Below are 19,346 nucleotides of genomic sequence, written 5' to 3' on the forward strand. Positions count from 1 at the left end.
AAGGGGAAAATGGGCGAGGGGAATTGAAGGGAGGGATGAACCATGAGAGACTATGGACTCTGAGAAACAAACAGGGTTTTAGAGGGGAGGGGGGAGGGGGGATTTGTTAGCCCGGTGATGGGTATTAAGGAGGGCACGTACTACATAGAGCACTGGGTGTTATACGAAAACAATGGATCGTGGATCAGTACATCAAAAACTAATGATGTATTGTATGGTGACTAACATAACATAATAAAATTAAAAACTACAAAAAAAAAGAAAAGAAAAGAAAAGGAGTTACCAAGGATACCCCCCCCAAAATATATTAGAACCTTTTAATCACTCTCAAAATTTCCCTTGTGTCTCTTTGCAGTCAATCTCCCCTGCACATCTAGCCCCAAGCAACCTTTGTTCTGATTTCTATCACCACAGAGCAGTTCTGTCTGTTTTTGAATTCTATATAAATTGAACCACACAAGTATGGCTGGGTTCTTTCATTCAACATAATGCTTTGGGGATTCATTTTTGTGCTGTGTGTTTTAGTACTTTGCTGAATGGTATTGATTATAGGGATATGTCACAATTTGTTTCATCCATTCTTCTGTTGATAGACATTTGGGTTGTTTCCAATGCTTTATGAGCATTCTAGTAGAAATCTTTTGTGAACATATATTTTTATTTTAGGAACAGATGTACATTTAACTGTATAAGTAATTACCAAACAGTACAGTTTTCAAGAGTGGCTGTACCATTTTACATTCTTACCAGTAGTGTATAAGAATTGCAATCATTTTACATTCTCAATATCATTTGGAATTATCAGGGTTTTTTTTTAAAGTCATCTAATGAGTATAAAATAGTATCTTACTCTACTTCCCTTATACTAATGATAGTAAGCACCCTTTCATATACCTATTAGCCATTCCTATGTCTTTTTTTGCAAATTAGTTTATTCAAGACTTTTGCCCATTTAGAAAAATTGAGTTGTTTGCCTTTTGTTTTCAGTAAATTATTTTTTGAGCAGTTTTAGGTTTACAGAAAATTTAATGGAAAGTACAGAGTTTCATATTTTCCCTCAACCATCATCTCACAAGTTCCTCCTATTATTAACACCTTGCATTAGTGTGGTATATTTGTTACAATTGATGAGCCAATAGTGATACATTATTATTAACTAAGAATATGTTTAGCTTTATAAGAAACCACCAAAACATCTCCTAAGGGTTATCTTTTTATTCTTGATTTTTAGGAATTACTTACTTATACATTCCTGATACATATGTCCTATTTATATATTCTAAAATATATTTACCTATTATATATATTAGTCCTTGGTGTGTACATGTGTGTATTTATATGTTCAGTGGCTTGTCTATTCATTTTTTTCTGATAATTTGAAATTTATTTATATTACCTTCCAAATAAAAGCAAGCTTTGTAAAATATACATTTTTTATTGAAGTTTAGTTGACATGCAACATTATGTTAGTTTCAGGTATACAACATAGTGACTCAACATGTACACAAATTATGAAATAATCACAGTTACCATCTGTCACCATACAAAGTTATGATGATATTATTGGTTATATTCCCTATGCTGTACTTTACATCCTCATGAATTATTTATTTTATAAATGGAAATTTGTACCTCTTAATTCCTCTCACCTACTTTGCCCATCTCTTTATCCCCCTTTCCTCTGGCAACCACCAGTTTTTTCTCTGTATTTATGAGTCTGTTTCTGTTTCATTTGTTTTGTTTTTCTGATTCCACATATAGGTGAAATCATATGGTATTTGTCTTTCTCTGTCTGACTTATCTCACTTAGCATAATATTCTTTAGGTCCAGCCATGTTGTTGCAAATGACAAGATAAGATTTCATTATTTTTTTATGGCTGCATAGTAATATTCCACTCTGTGTGTGTGTGTGTGTGTGAGAGAGATATTATGTCTTTATCTATTTATCTATTTATGGACACTTAGGTTGCTTTCATATACTGGATATTATAAATAATGCTTCAATGAATGTAGGGATAGATATATCTTTTCAAATTAGTGTTTTCATTTTCTTTGGGTAAATATCCAGAAGTGGAATTGCTAGAGTGTATGGTATTTCTATTTCTAATTTTTTGAGGAACCTCCATACTATATTCCACTGCACTAATTTACATTCCCACCAGAAGTATACAAAGGTTCCCTTTCTCCACATCCACTCCAACCCTTATTTCTTGTCTTTTTGATAATAGCCATTCTGACAGGTGAAACGTAATATCTCATCATAGGGTTTTTGTTTTTTACTGATTCATGTTAATTTATATTTTCCTATCTAACTGTAGTTTTGATTTGCATTTCCCTGATGATGTTGAGCATCTTTTCATGTGTCTGTTGGCCATCTGTAAGTCTTTATTGAAAAAAAGTCTATGTAGGTCCTCTCCCCATTTTTTAATTGGATTTTTTTTTGGTGTTGAGTGTATGAGTTCTTTATATATTTTGTATATTAACCAGATATATCATTTGCAAATCTCTTCTCCCATTCAGTAGGTTGCCTTTTGTTTTGTTGATGGTTTCCTTTGCTGCACAAAAGCTTTTTAGTTTGAAGTAGCCTATCTGTTTCTTTTTGATTTTATTGCCTTTGCCTGAGGAGACAGATCAAATATGTATATATATATATATATATATATATTCAAAGACCAATGTCCAAGAGTCTACTGTCCATATTTCTTCTAGGAATTTTATGATTTCAGGTCAAAACTTAGGTCTTTAATCCATTTTGAGTTTATTTTTTACATGGTGCAAGAAAGTGGTCCAGTTTCATTCTTTTGCATGTAACTGTCATGTTTTCCCAAAACAATTTATTGAAAAGACTCTCTTTCCCCCATTGTATATTTTTGCCTCCTTTCTTGTAGATTAATTGACCATATAAGCATGGGTTGATTTCTGGGCTATTTTGTCCCATTAATCTATGTGTCTGTTTTTGTGCCAGTACCATACTGTTTCGATTACTATAGCTTTATAGCATAGTGTGAAATGGAAATGTGATACTTCCAGTTCTGTTCTTTTTCAAGATTACTTTGGCTACTTGGAGTCTTCTGTGGTTCCACACAAATTTTAGGATTATTTGTTCACATTCTGTGAAAAATGTCATTGGTATTTTGATAGGGACTACACTGAATCTGTAGATTTGCTTTGGGTGATATAGACATTTTAACAGTATTAATTCTTCCAATCCATGAATAAACATGGTAAATCTTCCCATTTATTTGTGTCATCTTCAATTTCTTTCATTACTGTCTTACAGTTTTCAGAGTACAGGTCTTTTGTCTCTTGGTTAAATTTATTCCTGGGGATTTTATTTTTTGATGTAATTGTAAATGGGATTATTTTCTTAATTTCACTTTCTGATTGATATTTGTATATAGAAATGCAACATATTTCTGTATATTAAGTTTGTATCCTGCAACTTTACTGAATTCATTTATTAGTTCTAATAATTTTTTTGTGGAGTCTTCAGTTTTCTATATAGACTATGTCATCTGCAAATAGTGACAGTTTTAGTTCTTCCTTACCAATTTGGATGCCATTTATTTCTTATTCTTATCTGATTGCTATCATTAGGGCTTCCAATACTATGTCAAATAAAAGTGGAGAGTGGGCATCCTTGTCTTGTTTTTATCTTAGAAAAAAAGCTTTCAGCAATTCACCATTGAGTATGATGTTAGCTGTGGTTTTGTCATATGCAGCCTTTATTATGTTGAAGTATGTTCCCTCTATACCCACTTTGTTAAGAATTTTTATCATGAATGGATTTTGAATATTGTCAAATACTTTTTCTGCATCTATTGAGATGATCGTATTACTTTTATCCTTCATTTTTGTTAATGTGGGTTATCACATTGATTGATTGTGGATATTGAACCATCCCTGCATTCCTGAAATAAATCCCATTTGATTGTGGTACATGATCATTTTCATGTATTGCTGAATTCAGTCTGCTAATACTCTGTTAAGGATTTCTGCATCCATATTCTTCATGGATATCGGCCTGTAATTTTTGTAGTGTCTTTGTTTGGTTTGGGTATCAAGGTAATGCGGGCCTCATAGAATGAATTTGGAAGCATTCCTTCCTCTTCAGTTTTTGGAATAGTTTGAAAAGGATAGGTATTAACTCTTATTTAAATGTTTGGTAGAATTTACCTGTGAAGCTGTCTGGTCCTGGGTTTTTGTTTGTTGGAAGGTTTTGGAGTACTAATTCAATTTCTTTGCTGGTAATTGGTCTGTTCAAGTTTTCTATTTCTTCCAGTTTCAGTTTTGGTAGTTTATGCTTCTAGGAATTTATCCATTTCTTCTAGGTTGTTTAATTTATTGGCACATAATTGTTCATAGTAGTTTCTTACAATCTTTTGTATTTCTGTGGTGTCATTTGTAGTTTCCCCTCTTTCATTTTGGATTTTATTTATTTGGTCCCTCTCTCTTTTTTACTGATGAGTCTGGCTACAGTTCTATCAATTTTGTTTATCTTTTCAAAGAACCACCTCTTAGATTCATTATTTTTTTTCCATTTTAAAGTCTCTATTTCACTTATTTCTGCTTTAATCTTTATTGTTTCTTTCCTTCTACTAACTTTAGGTTTTGTTTGCTCTTTTTCTAGTTCTTTTAGGTATAAAATTAGATTGTTTATGTGAGATTTTTCTTGTTTCTGGAGGTAGGCCTGTATCGCTATAAACTTCCTTCTTAGAATTGCTTTTGCTGTGTCCCATTGATTTTGAAACATTGTGCTTCCATTTTCATTTGTCTCAAGATATTTTATGATTTCCTCTTTGATTGCTTCATTGACCCATTAGTTGTTTAGTAGTGTGTTGTTTAGCCTCCACATGTTAGTGTTTTTTCCAGTTTTTTTTTCTTGTATTTGATTTCTAGTTTCATACTGTTGTGGTCAGAAAAGATGCTATTTTGTTCATTGTTTTCTGGTTATTTTTGTAGTTCTTCTCTGTTTCTTTCTTCTTCTCTTGCTCTCTTTCCTTCTGATTTGATGACTTTCCTTAGTGTTATGTTAAAATTCATTTCTCTTTGCTTTTTATGTATCTGTTATAGGCTTTTGGTTTGTGGTTACTGTGCTGTTCATATACAACACCTGATGTATATAGCAGTCAATTTTAAATTGATACTCTCTTAAGTTCTAATGCATTATTCATTTTCTTAGCATCTTTTGATGAGCAATATATTTTTCATTTTTATGAATCTAATTTATGAGTTTTTATTTTATGGATAGAAGCTTCATTCATAGTTTTAGCTTTTACTTTAAGTCTGTCTATCTCAAGTTAATGGTTATATAAGAAATGAGGTAAGATTTGAAGCTCATCTTTCTTTCCCATATGGTTATATAGTTGTTCTAGAAGTGAAAAATCCATAATATCAATTTGTATTCCTAAAACTGATATCTTTATTTCTGAAAACCATTCTCCACTACAAGTAATGAGGGTTCCTTGAAAAATGGCTGATTCCAGGGCTGGGGCAGGAAAAGTACAAGATGAGCCAGGAATATCTTATTGTCTCAGAAAGAAAGAAAGTGCTAAAGAATAAAGTAAGCATGTTAAAAGGACAGAGGGGCCAGCTTAAAACGGTTCCCACTTCAAATCTGGGAAATTTGAACATCAGCGTGAATAAAGATACTAATGGATCTGTATAAAATAAGAATTCAAAGGTCCATACTGATAAAAATAAAGACATGAATAAAAGAAGATGAAAAACTCTCTTTTAGAGTAGAATGTAAACTAATATTAACTATTTCTTAATAATTACAAAGTAATTATCTTAACTTTGGAGGGAGGAACAGGCAGGAACTCTCTTAACCAACCGATAAAGTTATTACCACCAGTGATGGAACGAAAGGACATTGTGTGCTTTCTGATATGATGCACTGAGAAAAACACAGTGATGCTTCTGTGGTATTCCTGCCAAAAATGCATAAAATAAACCTAATGATGGAGAAATACTAGCAACTGAGGGACACTTCATAAAGTTACTAAAAAGCCTGCACTTTTCAAAACTATCAAGGTCATGTCAAAGAAAGACTGAAGAACTGTTCCAGACTGAAGAAGACTAAAGAGATATGGCAGCTAAATGTAACACATGATCCAGGATTGGATGCTCGACCTAAAAATTTCCTTTTGGTGACAACTGGAGAAAATCTTAATGGGGTCAGTGGATTAAAAAGTAGCATTATATCAATGTTAATCTCGTTGATTTTGATAAGGCTGTGGTTTTGTAGGACAGTGTACTTGTTTATAGCAAATGCATGCTGTAATAATAAGTGGAAATGAGTCTTCATGTTTGCAAGTCTGAAACAGTTTAGGAGAAAAGATCTCTCTGACACACACACTGACTATGAGAAAAAGATAAACCAAATGGGGTAAAATGTTAACAACTGGTCCACCTGAGGGAAGCATATCTAGGAATTCATAAAAATCTTAAAAGTCTTTTATACATTTGAAATTATTTCAAAACAAGTTTTAAAAGAATGGAAATTAAAAATTAATGTGTGACCAAGATCTATAAAGAACTTCTCAAACTCAACACCCAAAAAACAAATAATCCAGTAAAAAAATGGGCAGAAGACATGAACAGACATTTCTGCAAAGAAGACATACAAATGGCCAACAGACACATGAAAAAATGCTCAACATCACTCAGCATCAGGGAAATCCAAATCAAAACCACAGTGAGATACCACTTCACACCAGTCAGAATGGCTAAAATTAACAAGTCAGGAAACGACAGATATTGGCGAGGATGCGGAGAAAAGGGAACCCTCCTACACTGTTGGTGGGAATGCAAACTGGTGCAGCCGCTCTGGAAAACAGTATGGAGGTTCCTCAAAAAGTTAAAAATAGAGCTACCCTACGACCCAGCAATTACACTACTAGATATTTACTCAAAGGATACAAACATAGTGATTCGAAGGAGCACCTGCACCCCAATGTTTATAGCAGGAATATCCACAATAGCCAAACGATGGAAAGAGCTCAGAGGTCCATCAACAGATGAATGACATATATATCATCAACAGATGATATATATCAACAGAATAGCCCTTAGAACAAGCAACTGGCACTGTCCCCTCCAACTCTGAACTTCTGTGCTTCCAGCCCCATTTTTCACAAACACCGGGGTACTTGTGGGAACCAGTATGAGATTTGAGAAAGATATACACCTCCTCTTACCTAGGGAGGATTTTTACTCAAAGAGCCCATTTTCCATATCGAGAGAACTAGGCACTGAGTGGACAGGAGGGGCCAAGGGTGCCGAAGGAGGCTAGCAGGAAAGCTTAGGGAACCTGAGAGGAGAGGGTGCTGGAACTCAGCTAAGGGCCAACTAGAGATGCTCCTAGAACTGAGAGAAATGCTGTTTTCTTCTCTCAGATGCCCCTAGGACTGCTGGTCTCTCCCAGGAGGACCACCATGGTGGCACAGTGATAAAGGAAGGTTTCTGGAAGTACAGTTGCCTCTTTACTCTGGGAGAGCATGATATATCCAAACCCAGATGTAGCAGGAATTCTCCCATGATTGAGAGAGAAAACAGAAAATGTTACAAGGTAGCCCTCAAAATGTTACACTGGACACTTTTTTCCCTAAAAAAGCATGTCTCATCATTATGAGAGTAGCATATTTTGAACTGACAGAAAGCAAGACCAACATGAAACCTTATTTTATTCTTCCAACTACTTCTTATTCAAGAGTAAACATTTTTTAATTTAAGTTTTATCATTAAATTTATAGATACTAGGATAAAATAGGAGAGGTGAACTAACTACACATTAAACTTAAAATGCAATTCTCCAGTGAAAAATAATATGCAATCTGTGTTTAGCACTTTGTGGTTTGCCAAATACTTTTATGTTTTATCATGCTCTTCACTGCAGTCTTATGATTTAGATCTTATTATTATACACATTTATTAAAAAGGAGACCAAGGCTCAGAAGAATTAAGTGACTTGCTCAATTCACATAGTAAACAAGAGCATGACAATTTGAACCCAAATTTCAAAAATTCTTTTCTTTCCCTGATGCTGCCCTGAAATGTGCTTCACTCCTTTTATGTAACATATATATCCCTTAGAGAAAACACGGCCAGTTTTTATTTTATTTTTGCCATACTGTGACCCTGCCGGTTCTCATTACAAGTAGCATCATTGGTGGTAGAGGGCAGCAATATGCACATGCCCACTGGGATACGACTGCTCAAAAAATGATGCATGTATCACATGCAGTCTCCTTAGATTTATCATGATGCCAGATACTTTCTAAAATGTATTAAAATGCCAGAAACAAACCAAGTATATAAGTTCTTGTATGTTCAAGGTGACTAATTATATTAAAATAATTAGGATTGAGAAAAAATGGGAATAAAAATCTAGTGCAATATATTGAAGGAGATAAAGTCTAGATTATAGCACAATGGAAACATATACATGAATAATACAAATTACTCAGTGATAAGACATTAATTTATAGAAATCATTTAGTTATAGAAATCTGGTCTTCTAGTTCTGTATCTTTGGGACTGTGAGTGTATTTGGCACTATCCTTCTCCTGCATCATGTGAGAATCTGAACAAAGTTGGGTCTCTTTAGTTTTGAGGCAGGAGTGTACCTGAGAAATTCAGGTGGAGTATTATGCAATCATGAAGAAGACAGATCTGTGTATCCTATCTGTGTCTCCTGACATGTATCTTGATCACTCAACATGACTCGTTCGACATATTTGTTAGTCGAACTATATGTATTTGGATTCTGTGAACCCCATGTATCTTTCTGGAAGGAGACAAACTTTTCAAGTGAGATTTTGTAGGGAGAAGGAGAGGTACTAGGAATGTTTCCTTTTTATTTTAACACACCAGTATTAATTTCTCTTAACCATAATAATATATTAATTTAGTACTTAAATAAACATGTAAAAATGTTTTAGGACATTTGGTAAGCTGGAGAGGGTGAAGCTATACCTTTTCATTCCTCTCTCTAGGCCAGAGGTCTCCATAGCCCTCTTGATGTGGTTATTGTAAAGAGTAGTCCAAGGTGTACCTGGTTAAGGAGAAGGAGGGGGAGGGGTCTATGGGCAGAAGCCTGGATCTTAGTGGTACCCATGTGACCCTTTCACAAACATCCCCCCCCAAAGTGGCTTTCTGCACCTGGCTGCATATTCAAGTGCCAGGTTGGTTTACCCAAGCTGTGCACACCCCTCTGGAGGCTAAAGAACCAAGGGACACTTTCATGTTTGTTTCAAGGGAATATTACAAGTCTGGCTGCTAGTTTAGACCAGGGCAGGGTTTAAGGCTTGGGAGCTGGTGGAAGAGATAAGCACTAGAGATCACTCCCTTGGCCTTGGGCCACTGCTCCTGCTAAATATTGGGGTCTGGCACACTACAGGACATTCTGAGTCAGAGCTATTCTGATTAAGTTCCTGAGCCTGAGATAAGACACTCAGTGTACTTTGCCTCTGCCCCCAGCATCTTCGCACAGTTGAAAAGAACATTCAGGGGTCACTTGAGGGGAGAGAGGGAGTAAGGAAAGTGACGTGCAGCCCTAAGCAAGGTGAATGGAGAAGGAAGGGCTATCAGGCCTTAGCATTGGTGGGAGAGCATCATGGGTACCAGGAAGCTGGTTACCATGAACATTATGAGTCTACACATTTTAGCTATTGATACTACTCACCTCTTCCCAGCTGCTTCCCCCTTGGGTCACTGATGAACTGCCTGTCTCTCCTCCCATTCCTCCAAATTGGGAAGTACTTCTCAAAGTCACTGTTCAGCTCTGTGATCAGTTCTGGTTAGGACATTTCTTGTTTTCTCGGAACTGAGAGCCCCCTCAGAGGTGATACTAGTGGTTGCCTCCTCTGTTTTCCTTCTAGACTCCCTCTGTCACAGGGTTATAAGGAAGAGGACTAGGGCAGCATGAGCCTAGTTATCTCTGGCTCCCCAGCAGACCTGCCTCATTCACAGAAGTCCAGTGTATAACAATTGTTCCGCAGAAGGGCATGTGCATCAGAGTCCGAGAAGCTGAGACTGTGGTACTGTGCCACTAATGTATTGCTCTCCTGGGTCTCAGGCTCCTAGAGTGCTCGTCCTTGTGCATAGACCTTGTTCAAGTGTCACTGAGGCAGCTCACTTCAATTACCAGATCTGGCGCCCGCCACAGAACGTCTGCTACTGGGAATAGAACCCTGGGCATCTCTTCTTGTATTAGGGTCTGGACATGGAAAGCAGAGCTGGACACTCACCATAGCCCAGCAAGTCCACACTCCACCTAGAGCTGTGAATGGGCAGAATGGCCAGAAACATGCCTCTGACATTTCCTGTCCCTTCATTCCATCCACTGAACACTTATGGGGTGCCAGGTAAATACTTTGAGATGCTGAAGATGAACAGATGACAGAGAGGGTCTCTTCTTGGCCCCCAGGGGCTTCTCATCTAGTGTGGGAGCTCATGTCACAGGAGAGTCCAAGGCTCACAGTCCCTCCTACATGCTCTCTTCCCTGTCCACTCTCTCAGTAATGTGATCTGTCCCCCTCTTCCCACTTGGACCTTGCCCTGTTTCTCTCCTCTCAGCCACTCACTTCCATAGATGCCCACTCAATTCTATTGTAAAAATACTAAATAGGGTGTTTTAAAAATTATTTTGCCATTTTTATTATGTCAGTCATCATTTTACTGTTACACGATCAGAGAGAGATCATTTTGGACAATTTGAAGAGTATTTTGAACACTTTGTGCAGCCACCACTTCTATTTTTTATCACAACATCTGCACCCTGAGATTCTTTCACCCACCAAACATTGCCGGATCTTCTACTCTGTGGTCCAGACACTTTTCCAGGCATTCAGCATAGAGCAGCTAACAAAGCAAAGTCTTTGTTCACATACACTTTACATTCTAAAGTGGAGGCCGACTGATGAACAAAGTGCTATAGGATATGATGGCTGCTAGTATGATAAATGCTATGTAGAAAAATGAAGCAGGGTAAGGGATTAGAGATTACTGATAGACAGGGGGGGCTCTGATAGATGAGGTGGTCAGGAAAGTCTTCTCTGAAAACAGTGGGAGAAGGAGTTGGGCAGCTAACTGGGGAGAGAGCCTCGTAAGGTAGAAACTGCAAAGATCCAGAGTCCAGATGTGTGGTGAGAATAAGCAAGAAGGATAATGTGATCATGAGAATAGGCATAGGAAATGAGGCAGTGGGGCATGACCAAGACTTAGCCTTTTATTTCAAGTGAGAGGGAAAAACCTGTTGGGAGGATTTTGAGCAGGGGAGTAAAAAGTTCTCACTTTTGTTCTAAAGGATTCCTGTGCCTACTCTGGGGAGAAGTCCTCTGCCTTTATCTGTGGGCACTGAGAAACACGAGACACTGCCCTGAGACACCACCCACTCCTTCCCTGGCCATATTCACAGGGGATCCATTCCAAGATCCCCAGCAGATGCCTGAAACTGAGGATAGTATTGAATTCTACATAGACTGTGTTTTTTCCTATACATACATACCTATGATAAAGTTTCAATAAATTAGTCATAGTAAGACATTAACAATATAATAAAATAGAATGTTTATAACACTTTACTACAAGTTTCAAAATATCTCTTAAAATATCTTATTGTACTGTACTCACCCTTCTTATGATGATGTGAGATGATAAAATGCCTAGTGATGAGACGCAGTGAGGTGAATGACGTAGGCGCTGTGACAGCAGCATCAGGCTACTGTTGAACTTCTGATGGTAGGTCAGGAGGGTCAACTGATTCCAGGCCAAACCACCATTGGCACAGGTAACTGAAACCACCAGAAAGCAAAACTCCTGTGCATACTGTAGGAAGAGAAGAGTGAAAGCTAAGCAGTTGCATCAGTCTGGGTGAGAAAGGAAGGCTGGGTCAGGGTGGTAGTGGTAGAAGTGACAAGAAGTGATTGAACTTGGGATGTATTTTAAAAGCAGAGCCAACATAATGTCAGCTCTAAGGTCCTGGGCCCAACTTAGCTGTCAGCAACTATTTGAATAATCAAGTTCAAAGTAGAAAACCAAAACCATTTAAAAACATAAGTCTTCATTGTTAAGCAACAAATAATGTATGAATGATGGCCAAGGGACACTAACTTTAGGACATGAAATAGAGGGCCAAAGATAGACAAGAGCCTGCAAATGGTTCTCCAATGTTGATTTTGCAGAACTTTTTATACTTCACTGTTGAGAAAAAGAATTTTTTAAAAATGAGGTAGGTACACAATATTATTTCCCACCTAAAGAAAAATCCCCGTTTAAATATTGTTTTGTTTTGAAAGAGGAGCCCTAAGGGTCTTTCATAACTCTGAAAGGATGTGTGACTCCCGCGGTGCAGTCTGCAGTGCTAATAGTTCTCTGGGTAAGTGAAATTTAAATAAGCAAAGAAATGTGTTAACAAAACACAGAAGTGGAATCTAGTAGCCACAGACCCACCAAGGAACACTGAATTGTGTGAGTCAGCTGAGTGGAAGGGTGATTAATCCTTTAAATTTGAGCAGGTTGTCCCTCCCTGACAGACGGGTTTTAGCACTCACTCGTTCCTGGCTAAAGCTGGGCCCACATCCGGGGCTCTACCGCGGTCCCCTGCCTTTACACGCGCCGGCCTTGACAACTACCGGCCCGCCATCCCGAAACCCTGCCCACCCCTTCGCCCGACTAAGTCTCCGCGCCCCAGCCCCCGCCGGCCACGCCCCCACGCGGTGCCGGTAGCCACCCTGGCCACGCCCCCCGACCCGGGCCGCGCCGGCGCGCCGGCCGCCCAAGCGGCTGTGCGGGCGGAGCTTGCGCAGCCGCCGGACTCTTGCTCGCACCTCCCTCCGCCCCTGGCCACCGTGAGCCTCCGCGGACACGCACTTCCTGCGAGGCCTCCGTGCGCACCTTAGCCGAACCGAGCCGAACCCAGCCCTGCACTTCCAAGTCGTTCGCCATGGTGGACGAGCTGGTGCTGCTGCTGCACGCGCTCCTGATGCGGCACCGCGCCCTGAGCATCGAGAACAGCCAGCTCATGGAACAGCTACGGTTGCTGGTGTGCGAGAGGGCCACCCTGCTGCGCCAGGTACGTCCGCCGAGCTGCCCGGTGCCCTTCCCCGAAACGTTTAGCGGCGAGAGCTCCCGGCTCCCCGAGTTTATCGTGCAGACGGCGTCTTACATGCTCGTCAACGAGAACCGATTCTGCAACGACGCCATGAAGGTGGCATTCCTAATCAGCCTGCTCACCGGGGAAGCCGAGGAGTGGGTGGTGCCCTACATTGAGATGGATAGCCCCATCCTAGGTGATTACCGGGCCTTCCTCGATGAGATGAAACAGTGTTTTGGCTGGGATGACGACGAAGAAGACGACGACGACGAAGAAGAAGAAGATGATGATTACTAGGCCGGGAGACCCTCGGGCCCAGGGGGGAGGGCCCTGCACGCTGCCATCCTCTCCCCACCTCCCCTGCCCGGCCCGGAGCTTCCAAGCTCCCTTTCATCCTCGGATCCCCTTCCCTACCCCTGCCCTCCGGTTCTCTCCCTCATCCCCCCCGTAGTGCTTGCCTTTGTTCCAGGAATAGTGCTGCAGTTACCTGCTGCTGGGGCTTCCCTCTGAAGCGCGCCGCCACCGACTTTGGCCAGCCCCAGGACCCTCCCCTGCTAATTTGGACTGTGTCCTGAGCCCCAGCTATAGGGCAGGTCCCTGTTACAAACTGATCAGACTACGCCAGCCCTGCCCTGCCGACTGCAAGGCCTCCATCTGCCCAGAGACCTACGCCGCCACTTCACCCCATCAGCCACATTCCAGCGACAGACTACAGCCTTTGAAAATAAGGACCAACCTAGAAGATGCCTGAGTTGGCTGTATCTCCTCCTCGGACATTAATTTGGACAGCTCACCAACCCCTGAAGGGGCCAATCTTTCAACCTGGTTAGTTCCCTACCTATTCCCAGAGTCCTCCCCTTCCCCACCAGATTGCTGCTGGGGCCTAGAGTGCCTGGCAGCCAAATCGTTGACATTTCTTTTCTCCTATGCACCAGTTTTGCACAGCTGTCCTTTTTGTTTCAAAACTGCAGCAGTCCCAACAGATGTGTGCATTTGGACAAAAATACTAAAAACAAAACAAACAAAAACAGGCACTCAGCCCAGCTCCTCAATACCACCTGGAAAAAGCATTTACATTCTTTTCAATAAATATCAAGCACTACAAAAAAAAAAAAAAAAAAAAAAAAAAGAAGAAAGGAGTGTCTTTTAATGGTTAAGTGCTATCGTTGGCCTCTACCAATCTCACTCTGACTCCCATTCTTTCCCCTGAGATCAGGGAACCTAGTTCAATCCCAGTATTCACCACTGTCATCTCTGGGCTACAGAGGACAGCTACCACAGGGTTTTATAGGGATTCTGGTACTCTCCTCACCAAGGCATTTCTTAAAGCCCTGGCAAGAGGAGTGAGTGTCCTCTGGGGCCTCCAGGGTGGCATGGGTAAGGGGTGGTAGAGCAGGTGGCACACCATCCCAAACTGGGACACTAGAGAGTGAAAGGGGACACTACTAAAAATTAGACTGGGACAACAGGCATAAATCTGGACACATATAATATTACTATTTTCCTGAGCCTCTTGGTTTCTTCCTCAACACTGCCAGGGAAATTCTGTCCCTTAATTCTTATTACCTGTGGAGTGCTATTGAGTTCAGACTTCAATTAACAACATAGCATATTGTTTTAATGCCCCTTTCAGGTGCTTGAGTTAACATTAAATCCTGGTTCTTGGGTGAGTGTACCCATAGTAAATAGTGACCTTAACATTTTGTCACCCCCGGTGAACACTCTTAGAATCCCCACCCATACATATGTCCCAGATTCCTGCCTATGGAAATTGGCAAGATGCCTGACTATCTCCTGAATTAGTCCTGCTATCTGGGCTATGCTGAGACCTCTTTGTGCGCCTGGAGGGCTTAGAAGCATTGAGGGAATGGGGTGGGTGCTGAGAAGAACCCTTTGAAATGTTAAATCAGAGAAGTTTGGTTGTGGGATTTATGGGAGCCACCTCTGCCAACCAAGAACATTTAGGAGGATTTGAGGGGTTCAGAGTTCTCATCTATATCTGCCCAAATGTACTTATTGTACCATAACTGGAGTCAGCCCTACCTTAAGATCTCTAATTTAGGTAATAAACTTCCCTATTACATAAGACCTTTTGAGGCTGGTTATTCTTTTATTTTTACTGGTAAACCTCACAGTGTGGTTTAAATAAGATACTGGTCATCATACTGGTCACCTCACAGGCATAGATTCGTTGAGATCACACCCATGAGGTATTTACAGTTGTCCTTACTCCATGGTGAGCACTCAGTAAACATGGGCTGTTACTCCCAGACCTGGGATTGGAAGTCTAACTTGGGAAGCAGGTATCTTGCTGTGAGTTTCGCTTCAGTAGGAAAATGTCAGTGGTGAACAGGAACGGAACTGGCTCAGGGAGAGTGGAAATGAGAGCATGGTGAGACATCATTTACTCACTGGGATCTGACATAAAGTCATGTAGAAAGTTTACTTGGTCAACAGGAAAATGTTTAGGGCAGGAGTAATTTCTCTGGCCTAGGAAAGTTGTTTCTGGAGGGTAAGGATGGGTGGATATGGTTTAGCAAAGGAGGGGTAGATGTGGGAAAGTGGTAGGCAAGAGCTGAAAGCTAGGTAAAGGACCCAGGAAGACCAAAAATCAGTCATTCAAAATTACCAGAGGTCCAGGTATACTGAGAGGAGTTAAAGAGTGGTGAATGAAAGGTGGTTGCCCTCACAGTGATTCCAGTTTGTTGCTTTTATGGTGCCTTGAGCCAGAACTGGGATGGTATCTAGCTACGGGTAAGGTCCAGGAAGAGAATCTGGACTGTGATTAGATCTGGGAGTGAACTTCCTGGGGGTGGGGGGGAGTTGAAGACGAGTAGATGAGATTCATTCCCTGCCACCAAATCAAGTGAGCACATGCTCTGTGGAGAAGGAATGGATTTCTGCACAGTGAGGCTGCCATGCCAAGGCAGCATCTGAGTAGCATCCACAAAAGCTAGGCCAAGGAGTTTCTGAGATTTGAAATGCATAAATCCTGGGTGTGCGCATGCATGTGTGTGTATGTGTGTGTGCATAACCTTGCTCTGAGTGTGTGGATATGTGTGGTGGGGCGGGGCAGGGGGGATGTCTTTCCTGTATCATGGAAGAGCAGGCTATGTTGTGAGCTGTAGAGGACAGTGTGAGAATCTGGCTACTTCGGGTGCAGATTCTGCAAAAAAGCATGTTTTTTGGCAAGGACTCTACCACTCAGGATGAAATTCATGGCAGTGGCATAAGTAAATAAACACGTCTAACAATAAAAGCATCACTTGGATGCAAACTGTTAAATGTAGGTAGAAATGTTGAAATAGCAAATATGAATTTCAGACTCCTGAATTCTCATATTGGTCATACTGGCCTTAAAATGGTCGCTGACATTATGCTATCAAGGAAATGAAATTAATCATATTAAAGGTCATAATCAATTAATCATATTAAATTTATCAACGTATTTTGGAGTTCTTTAATCATTTGAGTAGGTAAACACTGCTATCCCTTACTTGTGTGTTGCTGTGTTTTGCAGGATGGTATATTAAGTTAGAGGTACATTATGTACGTTGTGTTTGGTTATTTTCTGCTATTACAATGTAGTAAAAACCTCAGCAGTTTGAAAGTAGGCAGAATAGGGGGAAGAAGAGGGAGATGTCTTCTTGAAAATAGTGGAACATTTGCTTTTTAACAAATGAATTACAAGAAAATTTCTAGGTTCTTAAAGCAATTAAAGCTAATAAAGGGGCATCAATTCAAGGTCCTGGATTAGGGTGAGATAATTGCATGGAGCATATTTATTATTTGCTATGAAATATGAATTTTGTTAAAGGTGTGTTTAAAGTGTATGGTAGTTTGCATTACTGAATAGTTTAAGTATATTCCTTGCAGTCTTATGACTACTTAGGTCTAAAGGTAGATACAATGAACTGGTTGGTGTCCTTTGACAGTGCTGGTAACCACGTACTTCCCTTAATGAAAATCCTATCATGGCCCTTGCATTTTTTCCCCCTCCTGTCTGAAGTTCCTCTTAGGATGTTTTGTGTGTGTGTGTGTTTGTTTTGTTTTGTTTTATCTTCAGATGTTCTGTTGTCCAAAGACTTTTTTTTTTTTTTAATGATGTAATTACCCTGGGATGGAAGACTTGCTTGAAGTAATTATGAATAGCATAGTAAGATTTGTTCATAGAGCAGAAGCCCTCCCCAGGATGAGTATATGGGGGGGGGTGCTGGCGAGGTTCTGCAAAGGGGATTTCAGAATAGCCAGATAGAATAGTGTTTGTGTATCTCCCTTTATCCCCTTGGGCTGGTGTCTGAGGTGTGATCTATAACAAATTTATTTTTCTTATCATACTATTCACAACATTTACATACTTCCTCCCCTCCCTAAATGATAAATTATTTCATCAGCAAAATTGCAGTAATATGTCTTATATTTTAACCAAAGTCTTTGTACAGTTAGTTTAATTGAACAGCCAATTCAGAGTCAACCAGTCAGCTCAAAATAAAAAACTGTCACATGGCTGTTTATGTGCCTCATTTTATTTATTTTTTTTTTTATGTGCCTCATTTTAAATCTTTAGTTTTAAAACAAATAATACCAGTAAAGGAAAGCAAAGGGAATTATATTTCAATAGTACCTGAAATAATTATGATATTTCTGATTTGTCTGTTCTCTAGACACAGATAATTGCATTGCCATACAGGACTTTTAGAAATGTTCATTTGAAGAAAAAAAAGAAATGTTCATTCTAATGTATGTTAAATTTTTAACATATACACAAGTAGAAAGAATAGTGTAATGAGCCCCTTAAACCCATCTCCAGATTCAAAACCTATGAACATTTTTGCTACATCTATCCCTTTTCTCCTTATAATTTTTATGGAATATTTTATTTTATTTTATTTTATTTTATTTTATTTTATTTTATTTTATTTTATTTTATTTTATTTTATTTTATTTTTTTAGACTGGGAGGGGGGAGGGGCAGAGGGAGAGCAGAGGGGGAGAGAGAATCCTAAGCAGGCTCCACGCCTAGCACGGAGCCAGACATGGGGGCTTGATCTCACACCTGAGATCATGACCTGAGCCGAAGTCAAGAGTTGGATGCATAACCAACTGAGCCACCCAGGCGCCCCTGGAATATTTTAAATCAAATCCTAGATACATCAATTTGAAGGGTAATTTCAATACTTCAGTATGTTCCTCTAGCAGATAAGGTTTTAAAAACAATCCATAACCTCATCATCACATGTACTAAAATTAACAATGACTCCTTAATATTTAGTACTCAATCCATATTCAAATATCTTTTAAATTATAAATAAAAATGTCTTTTTATTTTAATTATTTGCTTGAATTAGTTTTCAAAAAATGTCAACACATTGCATTTGGTTTATATATCTCTTAACCTTCTTTTAATTGGTAACAATTCCCCTCCACCCTTTTTTTTCCCTGTAATTTATTTGTTGAGGAAACTGGATCATTTGTCCTATGGAATTTTTTATATTCTGGATTTGCTTTATTTTTTTCATATCCTTGTCCAATTTTCTCTTGAGTTGTTGATGTTTCTCAGTTTTTTTAGAAGCTCCTTATTTGTTAGGGATCTGTGATATATGTTGCAAATATTTATGTCCAGTTTGTCATTTACCTTTTTACTTTCTATATATTTCATGCTTTTATGAAAATGTTTAATATATTTCCATTTTTTCCACTCTCATTTCTGTGCTTCCCAGTTTATGTGCTTACATTTCTTTCCCTTAGTGTTTGTACCTTTAAATAGTGTATATACCTCTATTATTTTTCAGATATGAATGATCTGTTTTGACTCTCAGCCATGAAAGATGAGGAACTCAACATATGCACTAATTCTATTTCCCTATCAACTTTGTAAGTTGTGTCATTTCTATGTTGTTTGTGTTTGTAACATTTACATATTTTTCTGTGATCATCATCCCCACTTGTTGTAATCTTAATATATCTAATAAATGAAATAATTATCTTGTTCAATTTTCACAACCTCTTTTGGTTAGCCAAGGTTTTTTTTGGTTTTTTTTGTTTTTTTGTTTTCCTTTTTTAGTTGTTTCTTTAAAAAAAGAACCTCCTGGAACTATGTGCTCTGAGTTTTTGAAGGTGAGCAGTTTTGTTATGGGTAGAGTTGGTGGAACACACTTTCTTTTCTTTCATTGCTCTACTAACTTTTAGCATTGACTGTTATTTTGTAGAAGTCTGAGGTCACCCTAATATTTTTCACTCATAATCG

At 39.2% G+C, this 19,346-nt stretch overlaps 1 protein-coding gene and 1 long non-coding RNA gene across 2 annotated transcripts in view; one reads left to right on the plus strand and one right to left on the minus strand.

Moving 5' to 3' along the window:
- Positions 1 to 12,672, minus strand: part of LOC135361972 (uncharacterized) — a 237,700-nt gene extending 225,028 nt beyond the window's left edge. The window contains exons 1-2 of the long non-coding RNA XR_010406272.1: positions 12,559 to 12,672; positions 11,639 to 11,833 (exon numbers count right to left, since the gene is read on the minus strand). This is a non-coding gene — a long non-coding RNA (uncharacterized LOC135361972). The remainder of the gene's footprint in view (positions 1 to 11,638; positions 11,834 to 12,558) is intronic.
- A 127-nt stretch (positions 12,673 to 12,799) lies between these two features.
- On the plus strand, positions 12,800 to 15,186 carry LDOC1 (LDOC1 regulator of NFKB signaling). Its single transcript, XM_045883405.3, has one exon. It carries the CDS (start codon positions 12,951 to 12,953, stop codon positions 13,395 to 13,397), a length of 447 nt encoding a protein of 148 aa, XP_045739361.2. The 5' UTR covers positions 12,800 to 12,950; the 3' UTR covers positions 13,398 to 15,186.
- Positions 15,187 to 19,346: the final 4,160 nt, after the last annotated feature.

The sequence above is a fragment of the Mirounga angustirostris genome, unplaced genomic scaffold, assembly GCF_029215605.1.
Source record: "Mirounga angustirostris isolate CCGP_5_RB_7025 unplaced genomic scaffold, mMirAng1.0.hap1 SCAF_11, whole genome shotgun sequence".
NCBI lineage: Eukaryota > Metazoa > Chordata > Mammalia > Carnivora > Phocidae > Mirounga > Mirounga angustirostris.